Source organism: Triturus cristatus, chromosome 2_2 (assembly GCF_964204655.1).
Source record: "Triturus cristatus chromosome 2_2, aTriCri1.1, whole genome shotgun sequence".
Lineage (NCBI taxonomy): Eukaryota > Metazoa > Chordata > Amphibia > Caudata > Salamandridae > Triturus > Triturus cristatus.
The window spans coordinates 202,329,398-202,352,306 of record NC_140582.1 but is presented as its reverse complement, the minus strand read 5'-3'; the positions used below and the strand labels follow the sequence as shown (position 1 = coordinate 202,352,306).

At 41.2% G+C, this 22,909-nt stretch overlaps 1 protein-coding gene across 5 annotated transcripts in view; it reads left to right on the top strand.

The window, feature by feature from the left end:
• Positions 1–22,909, top strand: part of LOC146862015 (broad substrate specificity ATP-binding cassette transporter ABCG2-like) — a 667,466-nt gene that overhangs the window by 636,336 nt on the left and 8,221 nt on the right. For all 5 annotated transcript variants that reach the window (XM_085641173.1, XM_085641175.1, XM_085641174.1 and 2 more), the window contains 2 exons: positions 7,450–7,539; positions 12,952–13,058. In XM_085641173.1, coding sequence (XP_085497299.1) covers positions 7,450–7,539; positions 12,952–13,058 — 197 coding nt within the window. The remainder of the gene's footprint in view (positions 1–7,449; positions 7,540–12,951; positions 13,059–22,909) is intronic.

Sequence of the window (22,909 nt, the reverse complement as noted above, 5' to 3'; positions counted from 1 at the left end):
GTTTTTTCTCTCAATAAAGGTCTTTCAAAAAAAAAAAATTAAAAAAAAAAAAAAAACTAAACACCCAGGGGAATCCAGGATGGGGTGACTTGTGTCCCTCTCACCAGGTTCTGTTGCCCAGAATCCCTTGCAAACCTCAAACTTTGTAAAAGAAAAAAAAACATGTTTCCTCACATTTCTGTGATGGAAAGTTCTGGAATCTGCGTGAATCCACAAATTTCCACCCATCCCACCCCCACATTCTCCAAAGTCTCCCGATAAAAATGGTACCTCACTTGTGTGGGTAGGCCTAGTGCCCACGACAGGAAACAGGCCAAAACGCAATTTAGAGACACCACATTTTTACAGTTAAAACTGGCCCTTTTTTTGCAAAGTGCCTTTGCTGTGGATTTTGAACCCTAGCTCTGCCAACACCTAGGGAAACCTAGCAAACCTATACAGTTTTGAAAAACTAGACACCCAGGGGAATCCAGGATGGGGTGACCCAGAATCCCTTGAAAACCTCAAACTTTGTAAAATAAACCATATTTTTCTCACATTTCTGTGATGGGAAGTTCTGGAAACTGCGTGGATCCACAAAATTCCTCCCACCCCGCATTCCCCAAAGTCTCCTGATACAAATGGTATCTGACTTATGTGGGTAGGGGTAGTGCCCACGACAGGAAACAGGTTGAAAAACGCAACGTGGACACCACATTTTTACGACGAAAACTGACCCTTTCTTTGCAAAGTGCCTAGCTGTGGATTTTGAACCCTTGCTCAGTCGGCACCTAGGGAAACCTAGAAAACCTATACATTTTTCAAAACTAGACACCAAGGGGAATGCAGGATGGGGTGACTTGTGTGGCTCTCACTAGGTTTGGTTACCCAGAATCCCTTGCAAACCTCAAATCTTCAAGAAAAAACCCCCACATTCCTCACATTTCTGTGATGGAAAGTTCTAGAATCTGCGTAGATCCACGAAATTCCAAACACCCGCATTCCCCAAAGTCTCCAGATAAAAATGGTACCACACTTGTGTAGGTAGGAATAGTGCCCACGACAGGAAATGGGTCAAAACGCAACATGGACACACCACATTTTTACAATTAAAACTCACCCTTTTTTTGCAAAGTGCCTAGCTGTGGATTTTGAACCTGAGCTCTGCTGGCGCCTAGGGAAACCTGGCAAACCTATACATTTTTTTAAATCCAGGATAGCATGACGTGTGTGGCTCTCACCAGGTTCCATTACCCATAATCCCTTGCAATCCTCAACATTTGTCATAAAAAAAAACATTTTCCTGGAATCTGCTTGGATCCACTGAATTTCACCCACCCCGCATTCTCCAAAGTCTCCTAATAAAAATGGTACCTCACTTGTTTATGTAGGCTCAGGGCCCGCGACAGGAAACAGCCAATCAAGGCAATGTGGATACATCATATTTTTCCAGTGAAAACTGATCTTTTTTTTGCAAATTGCCTAGCTGTGGATTTTTAACCCTAGCTCAGTTGGCACCCAAGAAAACCTAGCAAATCTATACATTTTAAAAACTAGACACGCAGGGAAATCCTGGATGGGGTGACTTGTGTGACTCTCACCAGGTTATGTTACCCAGAATCCCTTGCAAACCTGAATCTTTGTAAAAGAAAAAAAAACATTTTCCTCACATTTCTGTGACAAAAAGTTCTGGAATATGCGTGGATCCACAAACTTCCACCTACCCCGCATTCCCCAATGTCTCCTGATACATTTTTTACCTCTCTTGTGTGGGTAGGCCTAGTGTCTGCAACAGGAAATGGGCCAAAACCCAACGTAGACATACAAAATTCTTACAGTTAAAACTGACCCTTTTTTGCAAAGTGCCTAGCTGTGGATTGTGAACCCTAGCTCTGCTGGTACTTAGGGAAACCTAGCACCCCTATACATTTTTGGAAACTAGTCACCCTGGAGAATCCAGGATGGGGTAACTTGTGTGGCTCTCACCAGGTTCTGTTACCCAGAATTCCTTGCAAATGTCAAACTTTGTAAAAAAAAAGAACACCTTTTCTTCACATTTCGGTGATGGAAAGTTCTGGAATCTTCATGGATCCACAAACTTCCACCCACCCTGCATTCTCCAAAATGTCCCGATAAAAATGATACCTCACTTGTGTGGGCGGGCTAAGTGGCCACGGCAAGAAAGGGCCCAAAACGTATTTTCGGGACATCCAAATTACCTATCACAAAACGACCTGGTTTTGCAAGGGGGGCACCTGGGTTTTTAGCCCGGGCTTGGCAGCCATCTAGGGAAACCTACCAAACCCACACATTTCTGAAAACGACACACCATGGAGAGGTATGACTTGCGTGGACCCCTCAAGGTTTTCCTACCCAGATTCCCCTGCAAACCTCAAATTTAGCTGAACCAATCAAATTTTTTCATAAATGTCTGTGTGGAAAAGTTAAGGAATCACGAGGCTGACACAAATTTTCTACCACCCAGCGTCCCCCCAGATCTCCCGATAAAAATGGTACCTCACTCGTGTGGGTGGGCCAAGTACCCGCGAGAGGCAAGGGCCCAAAACGTATTGTGGAGACATCAAAATTACCTCTCACAAAACAACATGGTTTTGCAAGGGGGCGCACCTGGGTTCTTGTCCCCGGGCTCAGCGGCCATCTAGGGAAACCTACCAAACCCACACATTTCTGAAAACGAAACAACTTGGGGAGTCCAGTGAGGTATGGCTTGCGTGGTTCGCCCAACTTTTTTCCTACCCAGTTACTGGGTGCTGATATTGCAGCACTGCTGCAAAACCGGCCCTTAGTGACAAAACCGTCCACCACGACCAGAACTCCGGGCCCCACCCCTCCGGCCCACCTGGGAAACGCTAGGTGCCCTGTACCACCAGTCTGCCCCTGCAGTCAAGAACCATCCATGCACACAGCGAGCCAAGCACCACTCCACACATACTGTCATCAAGCGCGAGTTCACCCACACCATTAGCCAAGTGCAGGTCCATACACACCGGCAGCAAAATGCCAGCCAAAGGTCAGTACACACAGACCGTCACCCAAATTTACACACACACACAAACTCGCCCTGGTTTCAAGTGGCTTTCTGTCCCCACTTGTTGCTAATGAGACTAAATATATCACTGAAACAGCCAAAATGTGTCCCTAAGAAAAAGCAGCGACCCTTGCCTATGGGGCTTCGCACTGGCATGCCCATAAGCATATCCCTGGTACCTAGAGGACTTTCTGCTCCCGGGGGGACAGATAAAAGACTATTGCCCCCATCTGCCTCCCACAGGGGCAGAAAGACTCTGTTACATTTTTTTGGTGGGTGAGGGCATTGGCATGCCCATTTTGGGCAGCCCCCACACCTACATATAAAAAACAACAATCACTGGTGCCTAGTGGGCTTTCTGCACCCCCCTGCGAGCAGATAGGGGGCTATTGCCCCAATCTGCCTCCCGGGGGGGCACAAAGACTGTTTAATTTTTTGGGGTGGGGGCATTGGCATGCCCATTTTGGGCAACCCCCACCCCTATATACATATTAAACCAATCCCTGGTGCCTAGTGTGCTGTCCGCCACCTGGGGGGGGGGGCAGATCGGGGGCTATTGCCCCCATCTGCCTGCCAAGGAAGGCAAAACAGTTTGGGCAATATTTTTGGGGGTGGGGGCATTCACATACCCATTTTGGGCAGCCTTAACCCCTACGTATAAAAAAAACCAATCCTAGTGGGCTTTCTGCCCTCCTCCCAGGGGGCAGATCAGGGGCTATTGCCCCCATCTGCCTCATGGGGAGGCAGAAAGACTGGATTTTTTGTGGGTGTGCGGGCATTGGCATGCCCATTTTGGACTGCCCCCACCCCTATGCACAAAAAAAAAATCCCTAGTGTGCTCTCTGCCCCTCTCAGGGGGCAGATCAGGGGCTCTGGCCCCCATCTACCTCCCGGGGGGCGGAAAAACTATGGAATTGTGTGGGGGTGGGGGCATTGGCATGCCCATCTCGGGGCAAACTGAAATGAGCCTATCACCTATGAGCACGCTGATCGTTATCTCAGGGAAGCCAACTAAACAGCCTCGGGAGCTGGGGAAGATCTTCCCGAGCTCCCTAGGCTGTTTAGGGGGAAAGGGAATCCCTCTGGTGCCCGCACCAGAGGGATTCCCTGTGCCATGGCGTCGGACATGCGGAATCCATCCAACGCACATGAGCACTTTTGCGTCGGACAGTTCTTGCGCGTCTGACGCTTGGAACGGGTTAAAAGCTTTGTAAATTTTTTTTAATTTTATTCCCATACACTCCTATAATTATCCTAACTTAGATAGTACCTGTCACAAAAGAAGCATTCTGAAGGAAGTGGAAGCTTGTGATTTGGTCTGAACAATGCCGTTTTTTTCAACCTCACATTTCTTATGAGGAGCTCAAAGGAAGGCACACACAACTTACTTTTTCCAAGGGAATTAAAAATACCCTGACTGTGCAGGTAATTGAAGTTGGTTGACACTAGAACAGACCTTGGTGTATATTCTGAGTAATGAAGATAAACTTGACCTAAAGGTGATTGGGAAAACGAACCCAGTGTGGATAACTAACAGTTCGATGATTTTCATAAGTGGTAAGCTCTTTAACTCATAGCTAAATGTTATGGCCTGGCGTTTGGAAGTCAAATGAAGAACGAAGCAGTGGAGGGAAGAAGGGATCAGTAGGCTTACCTTCAATAATAACTCATTTATGAGGAAACTCTTCTCACCATATTTCTGCTGATTATAAGCACTGTAACAGAGTAATGTTGGTATTACCTTAATGTGATTGTTTGAATGTACTTGTCTCGTAAAGTGAAAGGTGAATTGCACTTTCCTGGATTTTAACTTATGAGCTACCTACCGATCACAGCAGATGTCAGTCATGAGCCTTTTTCCGCACTGCCATCTTAGTTAAAGTGAAGCTATCTCTATCATAAAGAAATGTAGGCAGCCAAAAAAAGTTACATGGGATGTAAAATTAGAGAGCTCACTACTTAAGGTGAAGGGCTTTTTAGAACTATGAAAAACTTTTTGTTTCCTGAACAACTTCATAACCCACTCCTAGTCTTGAGTGGCTGGTTCGCTGCACTCAAACCAGGGCCCTACTAGCAGGGAGGGAAGAGAGAAACCTTGAATTATCAGGCCAAATGATAAACCCCCTATATCAGTATTTTTGCTGGGTGAAAAGCGGGTCTTCCGAGTTGGTTCAAAAACAGCATGCTACATTTTACGAATGTGTGACTACAGGTGAATGCCTCCCCTCCCTCCACATGACTGTGCAGGATTCCACAGCAGGGATTCAAGAGCTATTATGGCTAATGAAAGGCGATTAGTAACTCACCTTGCATGCAAGATAGTTCTGCATGACTGTTTGAATTGAGTGATTGTGTATCCAGGCCAATATATATGTGATGTCCTGATGAATGCCCTGGCGCATAGTGGCCTTAATATAGGGGTTGAAACATGTCGACAAACTGTTAGGGTCAGAGGACCATAATATCCTTACCCCCGTTTGAGATTTTTTAATCATACCCAATAATCTATTAATAAACAGAAACTGTGATTGGTTTGAGGTATTTGTTATCTCTTTAGGTACCCCGGTAGTGAGAATATCCAAAGTGCTCCCTGAAATATGGTCAAGTCCATCCTGATTTTTAGGGACCAGTATGAGACCGATGATGAAGCATGCCACTACTAGAATGGATGAAGGTCTAACAAAAAATAAAGGAATCTTTTTCTTTTCTCTGTGATCAGCATGTTACCATTTATAAGGATAACCTCGCATCTATGCAGGGGATACCCATTTGTTTTTTTCTGACTTTTAATATTTGCTTCAGTTTTCAGGTCCTCATCCCTCTTCTGGTCCTCAGCACATTTCATTGTTTATATGGGCCTCACTTATCTGAATTGTTCACGATGTAGGACTTGATTTTCAGTCCAGAACTGGAGGTCATTGATTGTACTAGTGTCCATTGAAAAAATGCAGCCTTGTCTGAATCTTAACTAAAGTGGATGGTCAAATAAAAATGAAACCTTAAAGTGGAGAAAAATATGAAGAAATGAAAGAAACCCTTAATTGCAGTTTGTTGACCGATGTATACCTCTAAACAGTGCTTAATTTGTGAAAGAATAAGTTCTGATGCCCAAACATTTCCACAGAATCCCGTGGCTGGTGCTACCGAAGGACGCGGTGCAAAATACCAAGCCTTCAGAGTCTTGATGCCACCACATGCCGCTTCAATCCACATCCAGACATTCCCTGTCTCTTTATTGCATTCTTGCACGTTCTTGTTCATCACTGTTTTCCCCTCTTCTGTCACTGTTTTTCTATCTTTCTCTTCTTCCTCAATCCACCTTTTTTGCTTTTCTTTCTCTTGTGCTGGATCAAAGTTTGTTGAGGAAAAATAACCCCAAAAATTAGTGCCGGATGGCCCCACCTGCAACCACCGGCTCAAATGAAGTACTGCCTTGAAGGAACCCTAGGAGGCCAGAGAAAAAAGTCACAAGATCACCTTTGATAAGACAAAAATATCTGATGAGAACCCTAACAATTAACTGGATGCTAAAAATGTGTGTTCTACATCAAAACATGAGGAAAATTATCTCTATAATCCCAGAGAAGGCGCATTGCCATTTCAGACAGAAGAGCTCCTGGTGGGTTTACATTTACAAGTAAAAAATTTTGGGAAGTTACAGAAGGCATAGGATTTTGTGATCAGGGTAGGTTTTGGATTATGTTAATATCTCTTGAAAAGTCATTTTTTTGCTTCCCAGACTCAAAAACATTTGTGATAAAAGGTACAACAACTTAATGTTTGTAAGATATCTAATTTCATCTGTATTCTTAAACAACAGACTTCTTGAGATCAAAAGTAGATTTCTGAGGATGATGGGGACAGCACATTTACAGATTATAGGACTAACGTTAGAACGATTTGCCAATGGCTCTTCTTTCAATTTCCTCTTTAGTCGTCTGCAGAAAAGACTAAACGTACTTTCTATGTACTCAAGTCTTAACCTCCCAAAAGTCAGTTTAGCCTCTGGAGGTATCTTAATTTTTTTGGTTGCTGTAAACATATTTCCAACTGCATGTGCTAGTTAAACCCCAGTCATAAACGCTATGTTTATTGGGGGCTTGTATAGGGCATGTACCTAGCCACGTAAGGCAGAAGAGCACAGTAAATAATAACAATGATTCAAATGCCAGGAGTGAGAGACATATAGTTATGTTGACAATGAAAAATAGTTCATGTAAGCACAAAACAGACCTAAAAAAATGTGGGTCTCCCTTTTCTGACCTAAGATGGTGATTGCAGTTTCTCTCATAGTATTCTATTGACTCGTGTTGAGAGAATATTGCGTACTTTCTCACAGTAGAATGTTTTTTTTAATTTGGTGTATTCAGCGAAGGAACATATGCAATGATTGTTGAAACTTCATTTTTTCTTTATTACAGATTTTCTCTGGGCTCCTGGTTAATTTGCCTAGTGTGATGGATTGGTTGAACTGGCTGAAATACTTCAGTATCCCCCGATATGGACTTACAGTAAGTAAAATATTTGTCTGTGCATTGCGACAAAAGAAGTTGTAATTGCCTTAAACTAGTAGTAATGATACCCGATGGTCAAATTCAGGTCCTGTTGGGAACTTCATTTAGGGGGTTGATAATACAAATAATGGATGTATTGTATGAAGGTTTATCTGTAATGGACGTATTATTAGCTTGCAATGGGTGGCTGACACAGTACCTCAGAAATGCTTTGCTCTCCTGCTAGTCAGCTTAGTGGAAGTTGTGCAAGATGTGAATACTTTTGCTTGGGGTCCTTTCCATCATAAGCTAAAACAAGGCAAAATATTGATGTTTCACTGTGACTTTTAGAACACCAGTCAGGTACACAGATAAGCTGTTTTGGTCAAGCTAGGGTAGTCCTGTGCTTTGCATAACTGTGACTGGCTGTTAGCTTGGGCTACTTGGTGAAGGAGCATGGCTTTGGTAATGATATATTTGCTGAAGTTATTGGTGTATGTATGATATATTATATATATATATATATATATATATATATATATATATATATATATATATATATATATATATATACATATATATATATATATATATATTTCATTAGAAAATTCACGTAGCTTCACAACGTGAAAAACAAGCCCTCCAAACGAAATGCGGATACCGCAGCTCTTTTAATTTTCAGCAGGTATGTTCAAGTGATAAAGCTTTACGCGTTTCAAGCTCCCAATCATATGCACAAATGAAGTTCAGTTACTCATGGTTTTAAATACACTTTGATCTTAAACAGTGAAGAAGTACTAGGAGTGCAAAAGCCATGTTAGGTAAAATGTCACTGTTTAGAAAAACATTTCATTATCTTTCACATTTCGGGGCCAGAGAGCGCTTCATGTAATCAATACTATGATACATTCATTGCCAAATGCACTCTTAATAGCAATGTCCGAGATTGTTTTGCTCTGGTCCCAGTCATAAACTTTTAACAGGACTTCAGTGTCCAAAATGCTTTGCAACTGTGAAAAAGAAGCATTATGGCGTCCTTCTCTTTTGTACATTTAATCTTGCCTTAATAGATGAAAAAATGAAAAGATGGGACAAAGTGCTTCCCTTTTGGGCCTTAAACGGATCAATTCCGTGGAGTGCAGGAAAGCCACACTTCTCCATTTCTCCATGGCTCCTCACCTCGTGTATCCTTTGTTTAGGATTGTCCAGTCACCTGCTTGTTTCTTTTCTCATTTCGAGGTGCAAGGGTTAACCACCCATGCAAACCCTGGGTGCCTTGTAAGCGTTCCTGAATTTTTTCAGTCCGCAGGCCTCCCGTTGAATTAGTGGCGGAGCCTCCCATTTCCTCACGGAAGTCCAGTTAAAAGTTGCTGACTGGGACCAGAGCAAAACAATCCCGGACATTGCTATAAAGAGTGCATTTGACAATGAATGTATTCGAGTGTTCATTACATGAAGTGCTCTCTCTCTATATACATATAATATATAAATAATATATATATACACACACACACACACACAAAAGGAAGTAGAGAACTCTAGGTAGTTCTCAAGTTTAGGTGGAAAGCCGCTACAGTGTAGAGCACTCAACACCAGCGACACTCTAAATATGCTCACCTCAAATGTCTGCTTTTCTATCAAAGTCTTTAAGCATGGGATTAGCACAGTTCCATCCACACTGAGGTAGAAAGGGAGAAAGCCTTTTGCCATTTCTACAGCAAAGTCTTTAAGCATAGGATTAGCACAGTGCTATCCACGCCTAGCTGTAAATTGACAAACGCCTTTTACCACTCCAGGCACAGTACTATCCATGCTGAGATGTAGAATGGCCCAAGCCTTTAACCACTCCAGGCATTGTATTACAGCTTTGGATTGGTAAAATACCATCCAAGCCAACCAGAAATGAATAAGAGCAATCCCTGACATGTGTTTCGCTCTCATTAGAGCACTTCAGAAAGGTATAACTTTGCCCAGACACAGTTTCATCCTTCATGGCACTAAACCCTTTCAATGTCATTCATACGCTTAGTAATAATCAATGTACTGAGTGTCAGCACCCTTACTACGAAAAAGATACAGCGAAAACAAATATTATCATGGTTCAAATCGACTTCATTGCACTTCTCACAGACTAGGGACTATCCACACTAATTCCATTCAAATCCCTGTGTTAATTGCAGCTGATACGTAGTAAGCAGATTTGGCTATGGCTGCTGCATAATTTACTACCACATGCTAAAGGGATAACACAAAGTGTTATACATATGGTTACACAGCCCGCACCAGACTTGAGAAAATCTTCCTTAGTTCAATTACTCATTGCTGGTGCAATTTGGGGTTACAGGGATATATTCTCCATATGGTAGGCTTATAACCCAGACTAAATTTTCTTGAAAGAGATATTATTCCTGCGTAAGAACATCATCAACAATTCCCTAGTGCAAGACCGTTTGACAGTATTGTTGGTTGCAATTGGGCCAGACATTACATGCATACAAGCATTGCCAAAGAAAAACTAGTAGCCCACTCTCTCTTGGCAGCCAGGCTAACCTTTGCACATAATTAAGGCATGCCACTAAAATTGTTGGTAGACCATAAATGTGTAAAGTAGACGTCAACTAGAATATATCGTCGTGATAAGAGGTAAATACAGTAGGTTTGCCAGAAGGTAGGTACCCTTTTTAGAAAATCCTACCAGTCATGGTGGTATTGTTGCTGAACCTTGTTAACTGATGTGTCTCCCAATTCCGGAACTAGGAGTTCACCAGCTGTGCCAATGGGACAGTTTCCCGTATTGCACCAGAACATTTGCTGCTGTCATTAGCAAAACCAGTGTCACGAGGGACCGGCATGCCTGTTGGCCTGTCTGGAGTCTCTCCCCTATAGAGCTAGTACCAGCCAGAATGTGCCAACTACACCCCAGTTATTTTGCTGAGCACTACATATGTACTGTTTATCATTTCTGCATCTGGGACCAGTCTTTCACTAAATTTTGTCAAAAATAAGACTAGTGACCCTAATCTTAAAGTCCACTTCAAAGTGGTTTTAGAAATGACTGATAATGTTTTTCATCAGAAGATTAGTGCACAGTGAAGCATAGAATAACCAATTCTGACGTACACTAGCAGAAACTACAAAATAAAGTTTTCTTTCAATTTTAATTTACAGAATAAAAAAATCGTGTGGGTCACTTCACTGACAGTTTTTATTCTTTAATTTTGCTGTCCCATTGAACCTGATTACATTATATATGTATGAATTACAATACTAAGATATAAGGAGTGCCCAGTGCATGCTGTGTTTTCCTGAATTGCCAGATCAAGTTATTGCACGCAGGTCAGGAAATCGCAATTAATAAAGCCCATCTTTTTCCACGACACACTATATATTAATGGCTACTAAATATTTACAAGCACAGACTATTAAATGCACATATTTAGAAGCTAAACAGCATCGAGTTCAATCCTAATTTATTTTAATAATAGTGATATAAAAGTTATTTTTTTAATACTGAAGTTCAGGTCATAAATATTAAACTACAATAATAATAAAGAGTTCAGCTTGTGATGCCATGCTGTATTGCTCCAGATTTACCCTAAGACTATAAACTCCCTAGTAGGTATTAGGTCAGTTTTAACTATTTACAGACGTGTGTTTTAGGCTGATGATATGTTAAGCAATTTCAGCCATGTGGGTGTCTTAACTGGTTCAGTATCGTGCTCTAGAAAATCCCCTTACATTAGGTTAAGAAATATTCTTGGCCCACTAACCATTTATACCTTATAAAGGAAAAGAGGCTTTTACACCTGACAGTGGGTAACTTGGGACAAATGGTGTGCATATTTAAAATGTTGTGTTGAGTGACAGAAATAACAGAAACTACTTACAAGTTGATTTGATTCTGCAGACTCATTTGCTACCACTTGTCTGAGAAGTTGATGTGAAATTTGATGGTTCTATAAATAAAGATAAAAAATGAACTTCCTTCACCAGTTACCAAACACTTTTGACTAGATGGCTTAAAGTGTTTATATTTAATGGGATCCATATCAAGAATCATCCAAAGAGAGACCGTAGTGAAAAAACGTAAGGAAATTCAACTCAAACATAAAACACATATTTGTCATGATTCACAAACTGCATTTTGTAATATGTAAAGTAGTACTGTTTACTACAAAATGCATTTTGCAAACCTACAGTGGAAATTTCCACCTTTTCTATCTTTTCTACAAGGAAATACTCACACATGTAGCAGTAGATTTGGGAGGGACCGGTGAAGTGATTGGAAAAAGGTGAATACATACTATAAATAGGAGGGATTTTTTTTTTTGTGGGGGAGGGTTAAGGAGGGATGTAAGGAGGAACAGACACCTGCAAAAGAGTAAGCCAATTGCTATTCACATTTCACAAACTGAATTTTAAATGTCTATAACCAAAAAGGACCCGAACGCCACACATGGCCAATCACTGTCACTGCAACACTGTCCTTTACAAATAATAGAGGCAAGGAATTGAAATAGAACCCCATAAGAAATAATGTTACGATGAATTAATTTATTTTGACTTTTTGAAAATATATATAAATTTTATTTCATGCCAAAAATGTATATATATACATAACTAATACATATTTTATGATAAAATGGACTTAATAACATTTTTAAATGTAAAAATAAATAGAACTTTTTTTAAAATATTAAACTAATTAAAAATTAAATCTGTGCAAGCTATTTTTTGTTTTTGCAAAGTTTATTAACATCACATTACAATAAATATTTTTGCATTTACTTTACATTCATTTGCATGGAATTATTCCTCAATTACTATGGTTATTAGCACCCTTACAAGACCACTGCCCATGCATCTGCAGCACTTGCAAGCATGGACGGTCATCTTAGAATGTTCATTGTTACACTTGTTCATAAGTTCAATGTTTCAAGATATGTATAATTTTGCTTTCTTTGAACAGTAAACTGATACTAAATCATATTACAGAAAACAAGTATCAGCAAAGCCAATACGTATGGAGCTAATGCCAGAACTATTGGCTTTGGCAACATTTGTTTTATAGTTAGAATTTGGCTTTTGGGTTTACTTGCCTAAAAGCCAGCATCTCACAATTACTTTTCGTGATCCCCTAGTTCTCCACTCCTGTAGAACTTTACATTCCTTTCTTACCCAATTTCCTGACTATAACTGCACCTGTACCATGACCCATCAAAGGGATTTGTAAAGCGGTCTTACTTAGATTTAGCATAATTTGGCCAGAATTCTTCAAGGATTGTTTTGCCTTCGCACCTAAAAAATCGATTTCATGCTTTCTCTATCAATTGATCTCTATGAATGTCCTATTTAATATGTAACTGGTGAATTAATTTAATAAACTCATGTCATTCACTGAGTATATCTGTGTATGTTTTTTTCTGCAAGGCACTACAGGTTAATGAGTTTACTGGGTTAGAATTTTGCCCCAACGTCTCTGTGGTTCATCGAAGTATCAATGAAAATTGCAGCGCTGCATCCAGTCCATTCAATATGTGAGTACACTTTTTCATTATAGTACATCAATCATGTTATGTATTCAGTTTTCAAGTAACTAAGGGCTTTGTTGCAAGGACGGTAAAAGGACATCAACCAAAAAGAAAGATGTCCCATCATACTAATTTGCATCCATCGTACATCTAATACTCGCTTTGAGCAATGAAAATAGCCATGCTACATGAGCATCTATGCGTTAAAAGAATAAGGGCATAATTTAGAAGTTCGCAACCTGCCCACTGACCCAGAGCTGGGATAGAAGCAGTGCGTCTGACAAATCTAGACTTGTCTTCCACTTTTAAAGACATTATTTCCTTAAATTGTCCCCACCTCAATGGCAAGAAATGTATTGGGCAGTCTATGGTCGCACCTGGAAACATATATAAACTTCTCTTTGACAGTCCAACAATATGCCCACTACCAGTGGAAGCTTTTTAAGTCAGTTTTTAAACAAATGTGACACAAAAAATACGTTTTTGGACACAAGATGATTTCTCAAAGATCTTTTTCTTTCACTTACAATATGATACCAAGATGGATGAAAAGGAAATACATTACAATATGTAGAACCAGAAATTATATAACAATTTAAATATTGAACAATGTAAACGAAGTAGCTTAGAGTTGGATTATAAGCTCCTTAAACCACTTGAGTGCAAAGGACGAAGTGATCTCATCGCACAGCACTGTTGGAGCTGGCTGTGCTGAGGACAAGTGTTTGAAAAATAACAACCTAGGCAATTCTTATAAGTAACAGCTGGAAGTGTTTTCTATCTAGTAGTCAGAACAATTTAAGCAGTGAGACGAAAAATGAAAATTATAATTCTTTTTTAATTATAAGTGTTTGGTACATTCACAATTAAAAACAAATTTATTATATACATAGTAAAAAATCATGACAAATGATAAAATAGGTTGTAGGTTACATAGGGATGAAAAGTAAACAAATGTGGTGGCACAACTGTATACTATATACTTGTGCTGAGGACAAGACCATCTCGTCCTTAGCACCTAAGTGGTTAATGTTGAAGTATTTTATTGTACCGAGGATTAAACTCTATTTTTTATTCGGGCAGTGGATAATCTAACTACTTTTCCTAAGCCTAACATTACACCTTTTTCAGTACAGTCTCTGACAGTAAAGATTATAGTTCAATTAATTACATTATTTGCTTCATGCATTAATTTTGATACCACGCACAGACCTTCAGATGAGGCCAGTCCATGAAAAGCTGACAAAATAGTGGATTCAGGAATTTGGGGGCTTTAACGATCAACTGCTTGTCAACAGAGATGATAAAAGCATTACACTGGCGTAATACATAGAATATGACAATGGGTAGAGCTCTTGCATATTCATTCTTGACTGTGACAATTACCACAGATTAATTCCATATAGGAAGGGAAACACACATGAAAACATGGATATGAGGTGTCAGGGGCATAAAAGTTGTGCTAGAACTTCGCTGTTTCCCCTGGGGGTGCCAGAGAGCCTGTCAGCAAGCTGGCTGGCGTTTAGCGAGGCTCCGCCAGCCGTAGCATTAATCCGACCTTGACCCTAGGTGTAAGGATACTACCCTCCTACATTGGTATCTACATCTATGGCAGGTCAGGTGGACTCCCTCTGTCCCTGTCCAGAGGCTCCAAGAGGAACAAGATTGGCCTTGCAGATGAGTACAGCAAAAGTCCTAAGCGGCGCAGCCGATTCCCTGGGGAACGGCGGCCACGAGACGAGACTTGGAGTGTTACTGGCCTGGTTAGTGTCTCCATCCCCGGGGCTGCTGTGGGATTGCCTCCAAGCCTCTCTGCTGCGATGTGAGACTGAGGGTTGGAGGTGGCTGGAGTTACCACACAGTGGCGGCCGCGCTGTAGGAGCCTGTGTAGGGCAAGTGCCCACCCGCAAGCTTCGGTGGCCATAAGAGCCGGAGGCTGAGGGGCGGCGTTTTGACCTGCCGCGGAGAGGGGGAATTGTACTGGTTCCCCCTGCCATTCTCCTGGGCCTGGTGGTGATTATGTGGCTTGGACTGCCGTATGCTGGTGTGAGTGCGGTCCTGGGCCCCCCTCATCCTGGCCCCAGAACGAAGACAGTGGGACTATCAGATATAAAACCACCCTTACCTTTCTTTCCTTCTACCCATCTCTGAACCCTTAAATCACCTTTACATCCCTATATCTCTACTCACCCATAAACTCTAAAATCATCCATATCGCCCTGTATATCTACGTATCCCTAAACCTGTATGTTATTTAAAAAAAAAACTTACCTGTGTGATAAAGGCTGTTTTCCCTCAGGTAGGACATATTGCTGTCCCTTCTTAAACACTCGTTTCCCTTTTTTTTGTTGTTGCAGATTTATATAGCGCGAACTCGACCCGAAGGTATTGGAGTGCTTTACACGAGCACCGGTTACGTTACACAAGGACATATCCATTTATTTATTTTTGGTAGGCACGGGGAGTTTAAGTGATTTGCCCAGAATCACAGGATGTGGACACGATCCCGAGGCCCGAACCTTGGTTTCCAGCACCAAAGTCGGCAGCTCTAGCCGTCAGACCACATCCTCTCCCCCACCTAGCAGCCCTCATTGTTTAGAGCACCTTCACCTCTTTTCAAACTTTTAGCGGTTATGCACAACAGCCACAGTGCTGTACACATGGCTAAAAGACATTCAAAAAGCCAATAGCTCTTGCATCGGTGAGACCTATTGGCATTGGCAATGCTTGTTTGACATATATGAGAGGTTTATGATTTATTGGAAGTCCTTTCCATGGAACAGAATTTGCAGCAATGCAACCATGAGAAAAAAACAGCTAGTGTTTTGCTTGCAAAAAGACAGTATTTTTCTTTTAGTTCAGTTCATTCAGCAAAAGATTGTAGAAATTCTCAATGCAAAATCCTGACTTTGGAAATCTTGAAAATTAATGTACTTTTCCCCTGAGTTAAATTCTAGACAGTCTTACGCCAAAGTGAGTGCTCTCTCAAAAAAATAGTTTTTGAAAAGAAATGTGGCGCTCACTTCAAAATTCGGTTTTCCATTTTTTATATATTTTACATATATATTACCCAGTGGCAGTTGCCACTGGGTAGTTATAGTTAGGGACCTGTTTCCATAGGAAATACATTTTTTGGTTTTGTTATAACTCTGGTGCTGGTTCCTAAACAAAAGTCCCATCCACCTCAACTCATTCCTGCAAATACTTGGGGCTGCGTATAAAATTAGGGGAGGGAATGTGTGAACCCCCTTCCCGAGTCTTATAGAGGTCCTTGTGACCCCCATACCCTGGGGCCGATCCTGTTAAAGGTGGCTGGCGCCCCCCCCCTCTACCCTGAAACCTTTCTAGAAGACCCTGGGACACCATCCCCCAGAGCAAAGAGTTAAGTTTTGGGGAGGGGGCAAGCGGTACCCATCCCTGAGCCATGCACCGGCCACAGAGAGCCCATACTCCACGGCCCGACATGAGCAGTGTTCTAGGGACCTCATCCCCTGGCTGCAGTTCCCTTCCTAGGAGAGAGTAGGCATACCCTGGCTTCACTCTCCCAGGCAGGGAACATAACTCTGCTCCTGCCCAGGCGGAAACACAGAGAAATATTAATATTTATATGAAAGAATGTGTGTGTGTCAAGGGAAGGCACTGGGGTACACAAAAATATGTTTAAAAACAAACCTTAAAGAAGGAATAATACATGAGCAGCAGGAGACTCTCATATGTTATTCACTGCTCCATCAAGGAACTCCCATAATGTACAGTGAGGGCTTTTCAATCACATTATTAAGATCCTGGTGGTGCCCCTAAAAGCGGCAAACACACCACCAAGAATTTTGTTTAATGATCTTGAGGGCTGCTTGGAGCACAGTAGCCCCCAAGCAACATTAAAAAAAACAGTAAGTCTCCTGGATCCTTGAATTCATGACCCGAGGAGATCTTACTATATATTTTTTAAGCACTCCGAGCTGTAACTGTAGGCTCTTCAGCTTTAATGCAGGACCCCCTTTGGTTTGTTCTATGGTTGTACTTTATGGCCTGCATTCTTTTTTTTTTAAAGACTCAAATACATGTATAATGTATTTAATTTATTTTAAAAAATGCCTTATCAAACACATTGTGACAATCACTATTATGAAACATTGCAATGTGTGAATTTATAAAGTATACTATCTTAGCATGTAAATCAGGCTCCCCACTGGATGCATGCCCTCCATTGATATTGCATCATATCATGGACATAGTGAATCCCGTGATTAACGATATTGTGAATTCCTCCCTGTCCTCCGGCATAGTGCCCGATGAGTGGAAATTTGCGATTGTGAAGCCCCTGAAGAAAAAACAAAATATAGACCTTTCTAATCTCTCCAACTATAGGCCCATATCACTACTGACAATCTTGGGTAAGATTACAGAAAAAGTGGTCTATAAGGAAATCTCTAATTTCGTCGAGTTAGCCCAGATTTTCCATCCTCGACAATCTGGCTTCCGCCCGAAACATTCCACGGAATCAGCCTTATTGGAGATATCTGATACTCTCAAATTCATTACAGACAGCGGGAGGAAGGCAGTGCTGATCCTTTTAGATCTATCTGCCGCTTTTGATACCATCTCGCATAACATCCTCTTGGCCAGATTAAAATCTTGCGGCATTTCCAACATGGCTCTGGCTTGGATCACGTCCTTCCTGTCCAATCGGAGGCAGGCAGTTTCCCTTGGCACTTTTCTCTCCTCTGAACGTAATATCACCACAGGAGTCCCACAGGGCGCCTCACTTAGTCCACTCTTGTTCAATATATATATGGCCCCGCTTATTTCCCTCATCTCAGCCTACGGGATTGAAACAACGTCTTACACTGATGATACTCAGCTGATCCTGTTGACAAAAACTCTGCAGATGCTGAAGAAAACTTTAGAGCATGTCTCACGGCAGTCATTAAAAGGATGAAAAACAACCATCTCAGTTGTAATACGGATAAGACAGAAATCCTGTTGATCGAGAAAGATAATCCCTTTCAACCGAAGGATTGGTGGCCGGAAGAGTCAGCAGCTCCTCCAGCTACTCTGGAGGTGGCCAAAAATCTGGGGGTGTGGTTCGACTCCTCCCTTTCTTTCAAACACAATACACTCAAGGTGGTGGGTACTTGCTTTGGCCTAATTAAAGCCATGAAAAAATTCTCTGATTTGATCCCACTTGCTGCAAGGAAAACAGTGGCTGTGGGTTTCATACTCTCATGACTGGACTACTGTAATAGCCTTCTGGCAGGGGTCAATAAATCAACTCTGAGGAGACTACAAGTGGTTCAACACGCAGCTGCTAGACTGCTTTTGAAACTCCCATGCAGGACGTCAGCATTGGAGGCTCTGGAAACTCTTCATTGGCTCCCGCTACACAAGAGAATTCTATTCAAACTCTTGGTCATTACCTTCAGGGCTACCCGCCAAATTGGACCAGTATATCTCTCCACGGGATTCACACCAATGCGGACACTCAGATCTACATCTGCCAATCTCCTCAAATTGCCGGGGTTTAAACTTAAAACTAGGGGAAGGAAGACTGCTACAGTGTTAGGTGCAAAAGCTTGTAATTTTATGCCAAACAAACTGAGAACGATTGAATCAGAAATACAGTTTAGGAAAGCTCTAAAGACCTGGATCTATGGAAAAAGTGATGAATCTTGTCTCACCTTCATTTAGGCCCTCACTCCTCCCTAGTAAGCCCGTTATCTGCAGCGCCAGGAGTCTCCTTTGGGAGCGACAGTTCGTGCTTTAACAAATACCTCATTTCATTTCATACTTTGATTATAGTAAGTGCTGACTTTTGGACAAACCAATAGGTTTGTTCTATATATATGAATTGCTGGCCAATAATTCCCCTGCATTTTATATTTTAGTGGTTTGAACTTTTGACAAAAGCTAGTAGGTCTGCCTTACTTGAAATGGCAGTTTATCACTCAACCCCACACACAGTGGAGGGATTGGGAACCCGTGGCCGTGTGTAGTGGAGGGTTGGGTGCCCTCAGGGAGGCGCTGTGTGCAGGGACTGCACCCAAATCCGCCCCACTCAGGGCAACAGACATCTAACTTTACATGAAAAAACATAAAAATTCACTGAAAAATTAAAGGTTTAAAATGACGTTATAGTTAAGAATTGCAATAATATGTTACTTTACATTTAAAAGAAACCTTAGTAATTCACTGAATAGACAAAAGAAAGCAAAGCTAGCGGTATCCCTCTGGGACAGCACCGGATTTAGGATTATCCCATCCTATCTAATGGTGATATTCTCATTCACCATGAGTGTGCAAACTTGATTAGCACCCGCTAACACAGTGCTATTCCAAGTTCTGGAATGAAAGTGAAAAAAACAGCACAAGTTGCACCACTCTAAATGTCCAATATAGTTTAAATTAGTCCAAATCCGTGAGGTTTCTTTTCAAAGCAATCTTCTTTATTTTAATTGTCATATACACTTTAAAACATCCAAAACAGCCAAAGCAGCCGACGTGTTTCGTCCACCTCGGGACTTCTTCAGGGCTGCAACAAATTTTATAAAAATACATAGAATAAATAACACACATGAGAAATAGGCACAAACAATTAAAACAATACAATAAACCAACATCAAAAGGACCAAATTTAAAATGGCCCACATTGCCATCAGCATTGGAATGGACATCTATTTATAGATGTCAACCAACATAGAATCATTGGGGTAGTTACTGATTCTTAGTTATACTTCACATAAATAACAACATAAAATCAACATCACAACATCACAATGATTAGTTATAAACACAAATAGTTTTGTTCAAATATGATGATTTAGATCAAAAAAGGGGCCTTTGACAATAAACAATGGAGGATATTCCGTTGTATTGACATGATTTGGAGTGTCATCACCTAAATGTTTGGTTTCATTTGAAACATCCTCACTATACTTCATAAAGAATGATTTGGGGGCCTTTCTTATGATTAAATCTAACGGTTAGGTAACCTTCATCATGTCATCAATGAAAGCAATAATCTGGATCGGGTGCAGGGAAAAGGGGAAACAACAAAGGTATGTACAGAGAAATTGAAAATTGTTAATTTGTCTAAAACAGTGCTCTCTGATTGTGAAATTTCTGTCCTTAGTAAGGGATTAGGTTTCTGCCCAACCCAATCAAGTAATGATGTTGATATTTTTGTAGATCTGTTCAAGTTTGTGCGGCAATTGAAATTAAAGGATCATTTCTCAAATATACTGCCTCCATGTATTGAAAAACAACCTGATCGCGACTGTGTACAACAAACTGCCTCTGAAATCAATGTTATCAATACAGTTTGAGACTGAAATTGACACAGATTCTCTACGTATGGAATTAGATATAGTGGAGGATCTGGGTATAAATAGTGGCCTCAAAACGAAATCTAAATTTATACCAACAGGGACGCACCAAAATATCGACATCTTTCATGAGAAGGTCAGCCAAGACATACACAAACTACAGGCATCACACACCAGAACGGTTAACATGACATTTAATCTGTCCTTTTACGAAAATCAGGCACTTAATGAGTTAAGATCTAACCCTACATTAGTCATCCGGGAGGCTGACAAAGGTGGCAACGTTGTTGTTATGGATAAGGTTGATTACATTGGGGAAATTGAGAGACAGTTAGCGGACACCACCTGTTACAGGAAACTAACCCTTAATCCCATCAGACCGCTATGTAATTACATCAATACTAAATTGTTCGAATGGCGGGAAATTGGCCTTTTAGATGATAAGAAATATGGGTATTTGACTGTTACTGAACCCTCCTGTTTTAAAGTGTATATGACAATTAAAATAAAGAAGATTGCTTTGAAAAGAAACCTCACGGATTTGGACTAATTTAAACTATATTGGACATTTAGAGTGGTGCAATTCACTGAATAGAACAAAGTTTGAAGGGACATAGTAGCTAGGTGAAAATGTCAGTTAAAACATACAATTTTAACTGAACAAACCCACGGAAACTAACCAGTTATAGTTATCTCATGTAACTATAACTCGTGCCGTAAAGTAATTATAATTTGCGCCCTCACCATGCACTGATAATTAACTCACCTGTTATGTCACTCATAACATGTTCTATTACCCCATTGATAACATCACTGCAACATCTGAAATTACATAGTTGATGACAAAACTTTTTATGGGGGGGGCACGAGTTATAGTTACTTTACGGCCAGGCCCCGTGGCCACCTCACTCCAAAGGCCGTGTGCCACATGGAATTGGCCACCCGCAGTGGTTGAGTGCAGGCCTGGCCTGGCCTGTGGCGATGCCTTGTGGCCAACACCATGAGCCCATATTAGGGCTAGTTAGGGATGATGATAAAATATTATTTTACGTTAAATATCTTGGAACTTATTACCACACTTGAAAACTTAGCTATAGTTGTCCCTCAGCTTTGATAAGCCACACACTCCATCATGGTTGATGTCATAAGTGGCACTGATTACATTTCTTATGAGAGCACCATTTACATAACTGCTTGAACCATAACTTTGCGCTCCCCCCCCCCCCCCCCCCCCCCCTAGCTTCCTGAGCCGCCGGTGACATTTACACATGAAATCATTGATGACATTATGACTCTTCTCATTACAAAGTTTTTGGTTGTAGCTTTTTAAATGTTATTGTTATTCATTAGATTTGTATGGTATATATGCAAGGACGGACAAGTATCGTTATCATGCCCCTCCCTTAACACCCCAGATTTTTATCTTTCCTTGACTTTGGGCATGATTTAGAGTTTGGCATATAAGCTACTCTGTCACAAATGTAACTGATATCCTGTCCACCATATTACAAGTGTCATAAGACATAATGCACTTGAAATATAGCAGACAGGATATCTGTCACATTTGTAGTGGGGTATTTAGACTCAAATATTTGAACTTCAAACTTTAAAGCAGGCATTTTGAATTGGCTAGAAGCTTACTTTTGTTCGATTTTTTTTAACTCAGGCTCTCGTTATATCTTAGCAAGTGATCATCCTGTACGGCACTTAGTGTTCTGGTCCAATTATTTTACTTGAGTATATGTCCTCGATATTCAAACAGTATTTAAATGGTGTCATGGTGTGACAGTAAGTCTGTGTGTGTGTATGAGAACACGCAGGCTTGTGCATATGCACATATGAGTGTGTATTTCTTAGTGGTCTGTAATGTTTGTGTGTCCCTGTGTGGCTATCTGTGTCATTTATAGTGTATGATAGATTTATTCCATAGCCCTGTTTTGCTTTAGGACTAGGTTCGCAGTAAAGTGCGCGCGCGCGCACCTTACTCTTTCACAGCGCCCAGATCCTCTGCAAGAGCGCACAGCAGATTACAGGCACGGAGAGAAAGACTTCCCCAGCTTTTCATTTAAAAAGAATGCTGCAGCGTGGAAGGAAGTTTTCTCTTCAGGTGCACGCTGGAATCCAGTTAAAAGGAGATCCTGCTGGGGTCCCATCAGTATTCTGAAGGGACTTCTCAGGCTGGCAGTGTGAGGAGGCTGCTCTCAAATAAATAAATTAAATATGCTAATGCATTTAACACCTTACAAACCCTTTTGCTCTGTCCCTTTGTTTGAAAGGACATGATGAGGTGTTAAATGCATTAACATGTGAAGAGGTAGCAGGGGAGACATAGGTTCACTGGTCTGTAGGGTAAAAAGGCTGGTCTTACTGGCCTTTGTTTTTAGCTGTTTGTGGCCTGTTTTATGGGCTGGTGGGACGGTTTTTACTGTTGATTTCCCTGATATTATCACAAGCACTACCTGAAGTAAGCACAAATACATGTCATGTTCCATACCTTGAAAGCACAAACAGTTTTTCTGTACACATTCAAAACTG